Here is a 13806-nt window from a genome sequence, read left to right on the forward strand (position 1 = left end):
ATGACAATTATCGTAAACATTCTTACCAAAAATGATGGCAAAACTGATAACACAATAAGCAGGTTTTAGACAGCTGGCTCAGGGACAGTGCCTAATACCTGGTGGTTATTTAGGAGGGCATGGAAAGATCATAATGAGAGGATGTTAGTGGAAGAGAGAGGGAGGAGTTGGACATAAATCAAGTTGGCTAAACCTGTCGCACAAGAGAAATCCCCTGCATGACAATGCTTCATTCTCATTCCTAGAGTGAGTGACTGAGGGTCAATGATACCTGAGCTCTGTGTACAGTCATCATATACATAATAAAATACGAGTTAACATCATACAGGAGATACCAGTTACTTTGTCACCCTTTAAAAAAGTGGTATTCAAACATGTCTGGGGACCCCATTCCCCCCCCCAATCATTTCTAGCGACCCCACCCCACCCCAAATCTATTGACACAACCTTAAAATCTGTAAATTAAAATGTTTACATCAACAAATAACCTTCAATTAATTGCATTTTAATCTCTTACAAAATGAAAATAAATAAATAAATACCTTTACTCAATACAATTTTATTTTTCTAATGATCTTTCTCAAAAAACCTTTGTATATTGTCCCATAAAATAATCTGTACTCTTTATTTGTATATATTATTATAAATGTTATTTTGGCGACCCAACTGCAGTTCCCCCGCGAGCCCAATAGGGGTCCAGACCCAGACTTTGAATACCACTGCTTTAAAAACATGTTCCAACATAAATCCATATAATGCCTACTATCATTACACTTCAACCCTACTTTGAGTTGCACACTTCAGTATAGGCAATTAAATCCCTCATTGTATGGAAACTTTAACTGTCAGAAATCTTGTCAACATAGTCTGACTGAAATGTCTACATTACATTTCAGGTGTGACTTGGGTAAGACTATGGTTTCACAGGTTTGTTGAAATCCTGTATATAATACAGTACATTATATATACTGTATATAATACAATACAATTCACAGTATATAACAACATCATATCTTTATGATAATAAAGATATTTGAAAAACTGTTCCTAAAAACAATACAAGAAAATATAGGTTGGAAAAAACAACAATAACTTAATGAAGCTAAACCAAAGTGCAGGTACATAATAATAATAATATAACATGCCATTTAGCAGACGCTTTTATCCAAAGCGACTTACAGTCATGCGTGCATACATTTTTGTGTATGGGTGGTCCCGGGGATCGAACCCACTACCTTGGCGTTACAAGCGCCGTGCTCTACCAGCTGAGCTACAGAGGACCACGTCTCCTACATCTCCTCATAATACCTTCATTACAGATTAATATGCCTTGTCTCATAATGGCCAGGTATGTAATGCCTATTGCAACCCTCCTCAGTTTTATCCATTTACAAATATTCCAAATAATTATTTTACAAATAAGGAATTCAAAGACATCCAATTTGGCCACCAGTGCCCCCTCAACAAACTTCACAATGATGCCTCTGATGCCCTAAATTCACCACAAATCAGGCTCCACCCACACAATCTTCTTCTGCTCCTCCCAGATGATGGAGCGCAGGGTGGTGAGCAGGGTGGTGCTGTCGCCCCACGAGCCAGGGCTGATGCTGCGGTAGAGGCAGGGCAGCTTGTCCAGCAGGGGCTCCTCGCTGCGAGAACACTCAAGCAGCTGCTCCTCGGACCAGCCCTGACGCTGCACCTTAGACCTGGGAGAGAGGGGGAGGAGGCAGGAGGAGAGATGGAGGGGGGAAAAAACAAGAGGGACGAGTAGAGAGAGAGAGAGAGAGAGAGTAGAGAGAGAGAGAGAGAATCCAGAGGTAGAAAAAGACAAATAGGGTAAAAGGAGAGATGGAGGGAGAGAGAAGAGAAATTAACACAAAGATACATCATGTAGAAGGGGCAATGGAACAATATTGCTACCATTCATATTTCTTATCAAAAGTCACACAATGGCCTACTTGAGTTTGCGTGCGCTGCACTTGGACTGGGCGATGAAGATGATGATGGGGAAGATCTCTGCCCTGTGGAGGCGGCGTACACAGTCCAGGCCTAGAGGCAGCACACAGTGGGTACCCTGAGAGCAGAGGAGAGGAGGAAGAGGAGAGGAGTTTCGGTACGGTCAATACTGCAGCTGCACAAATAACAGGGCCACTGAAAAAAAGGGAGGTATTATAGTTTGTGGAAAACGGTTCAAGTAAGTCATAAACCATTAAAAAATATATATATAATATCAGTATGTCAAATACAGTGTTGTGGCATTTTGACTATCCCACCTGCTTCATGACCCTCTCAACACTCTGCAGGGTGTAACACCGCTGACCCCCTTGTTCACACTCCTCCAGCACCTCTGACCTCTGCAGCCTGGCAGCGTGCTCGCTGGAACTCAATAACTCTGGGGATAGGGGAGGGAGGGAGGGAGAGAGGGGAAGAGATAGTTAAAGGAGATGGTGAGACAGCAGGTATGAGGAAAACAAATATTTAATCTTTATTATCGTCACCTTCAGCTACTGTGCTAATAATATATCATCTCATTGGAATTCCCCTCTGGGCTTGGGGGCAGGGGGATATGCAGTTATTGGATGAAATAAAAATAAAAAAGAGAGAAGGAGAGAGAGAGAGAAAGAACGTCAGAAAAAAAAGATACAAATTGAAAGAATCCTTCCTAACCTGGCTCACACAACTGAAAGCCCTGCCACTCGGCCAGCTTCTTATCCAGGACACGGCCGAGGATTGTGGGTAGCAGGAGGACCGGACGGCAGACGGGTGGGTAGTGGGGCGTGACCAGGGTGTAGGGCATGAGGGTCACACAGCCTCTGGGCGCAGAGGCATACCCTAGAGGAGAGGACAATATTAGGACACACCAGGTTCAGGTCAATAACTAAGGCGACATTATTACTACGCATTATAGGTGTTAGAGCTGTGACGATACCAGTTTCGCAATATTTTTTCCTTTGCAAAAATGAAAACAAGATACTTGCCGTGATACCTGTATCGTCCCGGCCCTAATAGGTATGGTAATATCATAGCGCTGGAGTTAATCAAACCTGCCTTAGCAATGTTTATGCACTGTTTAGCAAACTTGGTTTGATGCAGAATTTCAATGGGCGACATGTTGTTTGGCTCCAACATGGAGGATAGTCTGTTATTTACATTTTAGTCATTTAGCAGACGCTCTTATCCAGAGCGACTTACAGGAGCAATTAGGCTTAAGTGCCTTGCTCAAGGGCACATCGACAGATTTTTTACCTAGTCGGCTCGGGGATTAGAACCAGCAACCTTTCGGTTACTGGCACAACGCTCTTAACCACTAAGCTACCTGCGATATGACGTCTATGGTTCTGGCTCTGTTATGTTTTGTATATTCTTGTGTACAAAAATGACTTCCTATCCAGCCTTGACTGTATCTGATATATACCTGGCCCAGTGCTCTTGTCCTTGCTGTCTTCTACACAGACCCACAGAGGATTCCTTCCCTGTCTCCCAGTACTGACAATCCTCACCGTCTTCTTCTTCTCCTGGGCCTGAGGACCCAGCAAACAATGTGGTAACCCGAACATTTGACAGTGGTTCTGAGGGATATTCACATGACATGACTACAACATTTTCTTCATGAATGTTCGGTTAACACATTCTAGAAACGTCAAAAACAAACATTTTTGGAACACACACATTCGCGGGAAAGGAGTGTCACTTGACCGTAACTCAGAACCCTAAAGCGAGTTGGATTTTGGTTAGAGTAGTTCTGCAAACTATGAAACTAGTGAATGATACCTTTCTAAGTGTCATGGGTTGAAAGCTCATGTCCTCGATAGCTCTGATCAGCAGGCGTTGGGCCCTGCAATGACAATTAACATATCCTCACTAATATCATTTATACAGTATGTCATTTATGTATTGGCCAATTCAATCCTACAGTAATTCTTAACAGTATGTCATTGTATCAAACATAGATTACATGTACCACATGTTAGTTCTCCAGAGGGGGATAGATATAGCCTAGTCCCAGATCTGTCTGTGCTATAGTGGTCATAGGAGTTGGTAAGATAGCACAAACAGATCTGGAACCAGGCTAGGATAGAAAGAGTCCATGTCAACAATCCAAGCCCCCATGGTGGGTACTGGGCCCAGTACCTGTAGTAGTTAGGCATGTTGCCAGTCTTGAGGTCCAGCAGTTGGCAAGGATGGACGTGGCTGGCCCTCCAGGAGCAGTCGATGCCCGCTGGGCGGGTGCTTGTGACGTGGAGGATGTCGTTACAGGAAACGGTCAGAGCGTCCTGCGAGCCCCCGGGTAACGACATGTTGACACGCACGTAGAAGGAGTCACCCGACATGGCCTCGCCACTCTGCAGCTGAAGCAGGAGCTTCTCATAGGCTGAGAGAGAGAAAAGGGGAGGGACCATAGAGGATTATGACAGATTTTTTTTTGTCATTTAGCAGACGCTCTTATCCAGAGCGACTTACAGTTAGTGAGTGCATACATTATTTTATTTTTCATACTGGCCCCCCGTGGGAATCGAACCCACAACCCTGGCTTTGCAAATGCCATGCTCTACCAACTGAGCTACATCCCTGCCGGCCATTCCCTCCCCTACCCTGGACGACGCTGGGCCAATTGTGCGCCGCCCCATGGGTCTCCCGGTCGCGGCCGGCTACGACAGAGCCTGGATACGAACCAGGATCTCTAGTGGCACAGCTAGCACTGCGATGCAGTGCCTTAGACCACTGCGCCACTCAGGTCTGGGTCACGGCACTAATGTACAGGTGTTATATATATACACAACCAACCAATATGAATACAGAAACATTAAAATAGCATATTTATGAAATGTCAAGTGGAAGCATAACTTTGTGTTAATTCTTAGTGATACACATTACACAGAGATTGGTACTTATGCAATGCTATTGTAGCATGCCAATAGCTTTCCAGTGAGAACCAGTGAGAAAAAAGAGAACACTCTTTTTTGTTGTTCTGAATATTAGCCAGGTGCTGAAATGGACCACTTTGAAGTTGTTTTGGGTTAAGTGTCCCCAGTATGTCACTCTGTTTTTCACCCCTATGTTGCTATGTTACCTCAAAACAAACAGTCATCCTAAATACCTATAAAACATGACAGATAATCATTGATCTTCAACCTAATCATGAGTATGAGGAACTCCTGCACTTGTTTTTGTGACGAAATCCACAGAGCGCTAATCAGCTAAGAACACATCTTTTTATTTTTCTAGTGCCGATCCGAGCGATTTGACACACTCCATCAAAGTCACGTTAACATTTTGCTTTAGCATCCTTGCTATTACAATTGTGTCACATCAGAAGGATAATGTCAAGCAAGGGAGAAAGAAAGGATGCATTTTACAAGTATTTGCACTGGGCAGGGTATTTGAATGTGATGACGTATAAAGTATTTTAACCAGACTGTATTTGAACATAATGATGACATATTCATATATTTTAACAGGGCCAGGGTCTCACCATCTTGATTGGGCCTCAGGGAGAGGTGGCAGAAGCCTCGGACCTGCCCCAGAGCCCACATGGCTTCCTCCAGGGTGGAGTCCTCCAGAACCATCCTTAGAGCCTGCTGAGCCTGCTCATACTTCACCTGGAACCCAGTAGCACAAACACCCATTGGAATTATAGTGCCTTCACAGAAACTGTGAGGAAGAGGGGCTGGGGGAGTTATGACACAAAATGGCTGCCATGAATCGATCTGTCAGGTGCTGCTGGATAGGAGACTGGGACACAGACGCACACACACACACACACACACACACACACCTCCAATATTTGTGCCCCCGAACTGATGCCCACGTTGTTGGCGGCGGAGCCCTCAGTGACCTGGTGGATGAACACGCCTGTCTTGTTACCCCCCACCACCTGCAGCTGGCTCAGCAGCGCCTCCCCCTGGAAGGAGATGGTCAGGACTCGGCCCGTGATGCGCATGGCCCGGGGCCGGGAGCGCAGCAGGAACGGAGGGGCTGATGCCCTGGAGAGGCTGGGGTTGAGATAGAGAGGAGATGAGAGTATTTCATTGTTAGATGAATCTCTCGTGGACAGACTACGGAAAGTTCGTAAACAATCGAGCATCTGACCAAATTGCACGTGATTTTAGTTTCGGATTAACCAAGATTATTGTTAAATGCATACGATGTATGTAAGGTACTTTGAGTTTGGTAATGGCGCCTTATAGGAGTAAATCATTTTCATGTGTTGTCATCATAATACCCTCTCCTTGCAATATGCAGGCTAAATGGCTTTGTTCCTCTGTACTTATACTTGCAATTCAAGGTAGTGAATGTGTGCACATCCCATAGATTTCAGTACATCAAGGTAAATTGACGTTCCTCACCCATCACTGTTGTTGCCTTGGCAGGAAGGCATGGGTGACATAACAGATTGCTCAACCTCATTTTCTGTAAATCGAATAAAACAAAAAAGAGAGACTGTTCAAGAATGTGTCCACAGACAGAAAGCGCCACAGTTAATGTGTTACCTAGCCTACCAGGCTAGGATCCAAATTTCATTTCAATCATCTCTAAATGGCCAACCAAAACATTTCCATTTGTTTTCAGGAAGTCTCATCTGGGTGTTTCCCCACAAAGATAAACACGTAAGCACACACTTATATCCATGTATGCGAGCACGCAAGTGCACACACAAACACACTTGTAAGTACACACGCATGCACGCACACACATACAACCAGGAATTTACTGTAAGCTGGTGATTCCCAGTAAGGTGAGAGGTTGTTAAAGGTGGGAGTTCATTCAGTTACGTACCACTGGGGATGAACACAAAGTCATTGTCCAGTAAGGAGTCACATTCAGCCGTCTCCGAGCTAGGGACAAGAAGACGGAATAACACTTGTTTACAAAATGTCTTCTTCTTTCCTCCTTATTTTTGCTCTCACTCTCTCTCTCTCTCTAACCTCTCATTCCCTCTCTCTATGTATCATGTATGCTGCGGCTGATAAACTGGTTGGGTGAGTTGGACTGCAGAAATCCAGAGTTGCTCCCATGGCACCTAGACTGACTTTTGTCTTCACTGTAAACACAAAACTACGACAACAAACATGAACATGGGCAGCCGTTCATCTGTGAAAACAACCTATAATTAGTTCCAAAAATATCACCTGAATCCTCGATCAAATATCACCAGAAAGGGTGCGTTTCCAATGGCACCCTAATCCCTATATAGTGCACTACTTTTGACCAGGACCCATAGGGCTCTGGTCAAAACTACTGTACTATATAGGGACTAGGGTGCCATTTGGGACTCAGCCATATAGACGCCACATAGTTTATAGGAGGATCAAATCTACCTCTACACAGTTCTAATAATAAAATGGCTCTGTTGTAGAATTATCTAATGTTACTAGAACAGAAAGAAGGGCTGCTGGGAAAAGCCTTGGTCCTCTGTAGCTCAGCTGGTAGAGCACGGCGCTTGTAACGCCAAGGTAGTGGGTTCGATCCCCGGGACCACCCATACACACAAACAAAAAAAAAAAAATGTATGCACGCATGACTGTAAGTCGCTTTGGATAAAAGCGTCTGCTAAATGGCATATTATTATATTATTATAAGCTCTTCCCGGCAACACACAGAGTAAACACATGGCCTTCCTGTTAAAAAAGCAGACTTTGGACAGTGACATCACATCACTCAGAATATAGAAGGAAGCATGCCAACTGTGCTACTGTGTAAATGTTCAACTGGTTCTGAATGAGGAGTCAGACTGTGTCTAAAACACACACACCCCCCTTACCTGTCTCGATTGTACCATAGGGTCTCTTCTCGTCTCCGCAGTGACTCTGGGCATGGAGGCTCCACATTTTGGGACCGCACACTACTTGGACTGATATCGCCACTCTACACACAGACACAGACACACACAGACACACAGACACACACACACACACACACACACACACACAGACACAGACACAGACACACACAGACACACACACACACACACACACACACACACAATTACCAGAAGGAAGGAGATGTCAAGTTTATGATGTAAATCATTAAAGACAAATCAGATTATATAAACAGCTGACATGACTGATATAAATCCTGCATGCACACACACACACCCACACCTTTATACTGCATCCACTCATGGAATCGGGGCATATTGCATGCATGCGGCGGAGGCGGGCACGGGGTCGGGGGCTGGAGGAGAGGCTGTCACTGCTGGAGCCCTGGCTCTCCCAGCTGAACTTCCTCTCCTGGAGACAGACCGACAGACAGACAGACACACACACACGTTAGTCTTAAGTACCTCATTTAGGATCTGCTCTGTATGTAAATCTGTATACAATGTGAATGTGTGTATGGACATGTACACATGTACGTCCATACAAGTGTGTGTGCGAGTGTGCGTACAACGTGTATGTGTGTATATGTATACAGTGTGTGTGTGTTACCCCTGGTGTGTCGGGGCCCCCTCGGCAGGCACCCCAGGCCCTGAGGGTGAAGACCTTCTCCTGGAGCTCCACCAGTTGGCTGCGCAGCATGTCCTTCTCAGCCAGGCTCCTGGCTATCTGGGCCTGGGCCTCGTCTCTGGACAGGTACGCCTGGAGGGATGGACAGACAGACAGATAGGGCGGCAATAAGACAGATATACATACAATGAGTGTACAAAACATTAAGGACATCTTCCTGATATTGAGTTGCGCATTCACCCTCTGAATGGCACACATACGCATGCGACAAGTGACATCAATAAGGGATTATAGCTGTTACCTGGATTCACTTGGTCAATTTATGTCATGGAAAGAGCAGGTGTCCTTAATGTTTTGTACACTCAGTGTATGTGGAGTGACAAGCAAAGACATACATGCAGCAGGTCAGTATGCAGATAGGTGGATATAGGCAGGCAGACAGGCAGAGAGAGACAGACAGGTAGGTAGGTAGGTAGATAAGCAGACAGGCAGACAGACAGATAAGCAGACAGACAGACAGACAGACAGACCGACAGACAGACAGACAGACAGACAGGCAGGCAGGCAGGCAGACAGACAGGCAGACAGGTAGGTAGGCAGACAGACAGACAGATAGGTAGGTAGGCAGGAAGGCAGACAGACAGACAGATATACAGACAGATAGGTAGGCAGGCAGGTAGATAGGTAGGCAGGAAGGCAGACAGACAGATATACAGACAGATAGGTAGGCAGGCTGGTAGGCAGTCAGACACACAGGTAGGCAGACAGGTATGGCATTCCAATAATTGATTTCAGGATGAGTAATGATGCCATTAGCTATAAGGTAATAGCTCCTTACGTGGTCTCTCTCTGCCTGTAGCTCCCTCAGTTGGTTCTGTATGACAGTACTCTTCTGCTGGTACATCTCACAGTCCAGAGACAGCTTCTGAACCTGCAGCGCCAGACACTCCTTCTGTTCTACAATCTAAGAGCAAACATACCCACACAGTATTTAGACTTCGGCCACTCTAAAATGTACTGTGTAACACAAAGCAGATTGCCTTTCAGCAGATATTTGCTGTTGAATGAAATGGCCAACTCAAAAGGGTTGTTCACAATCTCATAGACACACACACCTCCTGCCTCTCGCGGGCCAGCTGCTCATTATCCTCTCTGTAGCACCTGAGCTGCTCAGCAAGCTCTATACCGCCATCCCTCGCGTCAGCCAGGTCTTGGGCCAGGATATCCTCACGCGCCTGGAGAGGGAGGGAGAGAGAGAGAGAGAGAGAGAGAGAGAGAGAGAGAGAGAGAGAGAGAGAGAGAGAGAGAGAGAGAGAGAGAGAGAGAGAGAGAGAGAGAGAGAGAGAGAGAGAGAGAGAGAGAGAGAGAGAGAGAGAGAGAGAGAGAGAGAGAGAGAGAGAGAGAGAGAGAGAGAGAGAGAGAGAGAGAGAGAGAGAGAGAGAGAGAGAGAGAGAGAGAGAGAGAGAGAGAGAGAGAGAGAGAGAGAGAGAGAGAGAGAGAGAGAGAGAGAGAGAGAGAGAGAGAGAGAGAGAGAGAGAGAGAGAGGTGTAGGGATACAGAGAATGGGGGATAGAAAATGAGAGACACATAAAGGGTATAGAGGGATAGTGAGAGAAACAGAGAGAAAGATAAGAGGAAGAGACAATAGTCAGAACCACAGTGTGTCTCTGAGCAATTCTACAGTTTGTTTGTAGAAGTCTGAGCTTGTGTCCTCCTCACTCACTGGGGTGAATTTCTCGGCCTCCAGTAGCTGCCTGCGCAGAGTGCTAATCTCGTCCTGCAGTTGCTGCGTCTTGCTGGGGGTGGTGCACTTGAGCGAGTGCTGCCTCTCGAAGTCCGTCTCTGTCTGGGCTTTGCGCAGCTCAAACTGAAGCTGATATACCTGCCCATCATAGAAAAAGAAAAGACTACTGTCACAAATACTGTGACCGCAGTATTTGACCACAGTTGCTTCAACATGTTTCCTATTGTCTCTTGTTGTTTCTTACAGTAAATGAAATGTATCTCTTAAAGATGGAATCCGCAGTAGGGGAAACAGCACCACTGTCCGCCCCACGGCTGTTGTTGTTGTTTTGTTGACGAAACAAGAGCTGGGGAGCGTCGTGCATTGTAAAAAAATAGATATTTGCAGTACATATGCTGCTGTTCTATCGCGTGTGCAATCATGTCAGAGGGGGAAAAAAATGTGTTCGTTGTTTGCATTAATTTCTTTGTTGTAATATCGCAAACTGACGTGGCAGTTTCACCATTAAGGATTCCAGCTTTAACACGTTTCTACACCAAAATAATGCTGGTATTAGTTCAATCCACTTTACAATACTTTTGGTCAACTCCGTAAGAACACTGTCAACCTGTAACAACACTGTCAATACTGTAACAACACTGTCAATACCGTAACTTATCACTTCATGTAACGTAGTGCAGTCATCACCACTCCTGAATATCACACAGCTAACCCTTTTACCCTTACCTGCAGGTTGAGGTCGCTACAGTGGATGTTGGCGACCGACCTCTCCTCGATGGCAGCCGTGTACCGCACATACAGGTCACACTTCTCGTCCTTCAGCTTCAAGATGTCGTGGTGCGCGGCAGCCAACTGCTTCCTCATGCGGCCATGGTCGGCCTTAAGACGGCGAGATTCCTCCCCCTGCTCCAGAGTCTGACCTAGCTCCGCCTCCAGGGAGGTGCAGCGCATCCCCAGCCGACTGGCCTCCTGCCGAGCCTCCTGCAGCTCCTTCTGCATCCCTGTCACGGCTCTGACCAGGTACTCCGTCAAGTCCGAGTACTTAATCAGGCCTGGGAGGAAATCAGGTTAGGATGGACACACTACACCCTGCTGCTAACCCAGGACTACTGATTGGACTATGTATAATTTCCCACCAAATATTTTTACCAAATGATTTACTCCAAAGATTATGTGAATAATTTATAGTTAGAATACTGTTTACTGATGAATAGAATGAACACATTGTACTGTTTTCAAGCCGACAGGTCAACTTAAAAAAAGAGCCATCATCCTTCAAACAAGGTAACACGCCCCTCTCCTTAACACAGGGCCTAAATGACCCACATGGGAAACAGGTCATGTGTTGTGTGCTACTCACCACTGAAGCCAGAGGGCTGGGCGCTGGGCTTACGGCCTGTGACCTGGGTGTAGAGGGTGGGGTAGTGGATCATCAGGCTCTCCAGCAGGGCCATTGCTCCGTCCCTCCCCTGGATGCGCAGCAGGTCCAGCATGTGACCTAAAAAAGACAAAGGGTTAAATAGGACACAGGCCTTGGTCACAACGTAAACCAAACACATAGATGGACTGTTTTATGGACTGTTATTCATAAAAATGTACTGTTGTATTTCATCATTAATTTAGTAGTTTTATAGGGACAGACACTATTAAAATATGGACATGTTGAGTTATAAACATTTATGAATTGCAGAACTAATTTTCACCACCAGTTATAAGACATGCTCAAGAGTGTAGATATACACTAAGTACACAAAACATTAGGAACACCTTCCTAATATTGAGTTGCACCCCCTTTTGCCTCAATTCCTCGAGGCATGGACTCTAGAAGGTGTCAAAAGCGTTCCACAGGGATGCTGCCCCATGTTGACTCCAATGCTTCCCACAGTTGTGTCAAGTTGGCTGGATGTCCTTTGGGTGGTGGACCATTCTTGATACACACTGTTGAGCGTGAAAAACCCAGCAGCGGTGCAGTTCTTGACACACTCAAACCAGTGCGCCTGGCACCTACTACCATACCCGTTCAAAGGTACTTTAATATTTTGTCTTACCCATTCACTCTTTGAATGACACACATACACAATCCGTTTAAAACTTTTTGGAGTTTTTCCCCTGTAGGATGGCCAGAGTTAGGGTGACTAAATCAATGGAGGCCATGTGGTCAAAAATCTGGAAAATTGCATCATGTCAGCTAGGCTGGATTCTGTGCAAGAATAAAGGCTACTGGCTACCACTTTCCCGTTGAACTCGTCACCTTTCTTCTTGAATCCGTAGGACATACATATAGAGGTAAGATGGATATCGATTTTAAGACATGACAGTATTTTCATATTTGAGTTTACGCTTTTCATATTAATTCGAAATTCCTGTCCTTTTTCGAAGATTTCTCACAAAAACAAGCGTATCTCTGTGAAATGTTAACGGAGCACTGAGCATAGAACAACCTTTTCATTTTCAAATCCTTTTACATTTAATTCAGCTCGTGTCATGGTAATTTTGATTTTTGCCACCAGCGGAAACAACTTTGAAGACAACGACCACAAAATGTAAAATCCTCAAAAGTTGTTATGAGAAGCCTGCACCGCTATGTCAACAGAGCTCGGCACTTATTAACGGATGTGTATTAGATTACGATATCCAACTTTTTAAAATAATGCTACTGATATGTTAGAGAAAGACCCCACTGAATGATTCAGCACATGAATAATCATATTTGTCTTGGTCAAATGTATTTTATAACATAAGGAAGTTAAATTTAATCACCAAAGCTGGGCAGAGTTGGTAGGCATCCTACAGTATCTCTTACTCATCCAAATTCCTCCCAACTCAGTGGCCTTGTGGTTAAAGTGTCCATCCTGAGATTGCAAGGTCGGTTCCTGGTCGAGTCATACCAAAGACTAAAAATGGGATCTGATGCCTCTCTGCTTGGGACTCAGCATTAAGGAGATGGATTGGGGGTCAGGCCCTGTGACATACTAGCGTCCTGCCCAGGGGGGTGTACTCAAGCTGCCTCACTCTACCGAAACAGGACATAGGCTCCTACTCCTATGGGCCGTTCTGGCTGGCCCAAGGCTTACTACTAACTCCTCTAAAGAAATGTTTTCACAAAACCAAGTGAAAAAATCAACACCAATAGAATCAAATTGATTTGAATAGAATACAACAGAATAGAAAAACGATAGAATAGAAAAAATACAAATAGCATACAACAGAATATAATCTAAAGTACTACAATAGAAAATAATAGAATCTAATAGAAATGAATAGAATAGATGTCTTACTGGTCCTCATGGAGCGGTTGGTGAGCTTGAGGCAGGAGAGGATCTCGTCTTCATCCATCTCTGTGAGGACCCTGGCCTGGCGCAGGTAGGGGATCAACATACATGGTTTCACACCCAGGGAGATACGATGACGGTTGTCGTTGATCAGCTCCCATACATCCTCCTCACCCATCTCCTTAAGGTCGGACCCCTCCGGAACACACTCCGCTGCCATGGTGAGTGTGGGCGTGTGTGAGGCGACACACTTCGAGTGAGTATCACAGTCAATGGAGGTCGCAGGCAGATGCAGTCCCTGCAGACACAGATAAGACACACACACTCAATCCCACACACCTAG

At 45.3% G+C, this 13806-nt stretch overlaps 1 protein-coding gene across 1 annotated transcript; it reads right to left on the reverse strand.

The window, feature by feature from the left end:
* Positions 1-442: 442 nt before the first annotated feature.
* On the reverse strand, positions 443-13806 carry LOC311130254 (caspase recruitment domain-containing protein 14-like). The gene is made up of 20 exons (XM_084162958.1): positions 13470-13806; positions 11552-11689; positions 10918-11243; positions 10171-10329; positions 9563-9682; positions 9286-9411; positions 8430-8579; positions 8103-8231; positions 7763-7866; positions 6778-6836; positions 6348-6411; positions 5777-5993; positions 5474-5600; positions 4132-4372; positions 3772-3835; positions 3416-3521; positions 2668-2832; positions 2274-2392; positions 1959-2074; positions 443-1706 (listed from the first exon to the last, which is right to left on the reverse strand). The coding sequence occupies exons 1-20, from the start codon at positions 13681-13683 to the stop codon at positions 1499-1501; spliced, it is 2952 nt and encodes a 983-aa protein (XP_084019084.1). The 5' UTR covers positions 13684-13806; the 3' UTR covers positions 443-1498.

This window comes from Coregonus lavaretus, assembly GCF_964263955.1.
Source record: "Coregonus lavaretus genome assembly, chromosome: 6".
Classification (NCBI taxonomy): domain Eukaryota; kingdom Metazoa; phylum Chordata; class Actinopteri; order Salmoniformes; family Salmonidae; genus Coregonus; species Coregonus lavaretus.

Coding starts and splice junctions, on each gene's coding strand:
- LOC311130254 (XM_084162958.1), bottom strand. CDS start 13,683: ATGGCAGCGGAGTGTGTTCCGGAGGGGTCCGACCTTAAGGAGATGGGT. Junction 2,393..2,667: donor CTTTCAGTTGTGTGAGCCAG/GTTAGGAAGGAT, acceptor CCCTATCCCCAG/AGTTATTGAGTTCCAGCGAG. Junction 2,075..2,273: donor TTGAGAGGGTCATGAAGCAG/GTGGGATAGTCA, acceptor CTCTGCTCTCAG/GGTACCCACTGTGTGCTGCC.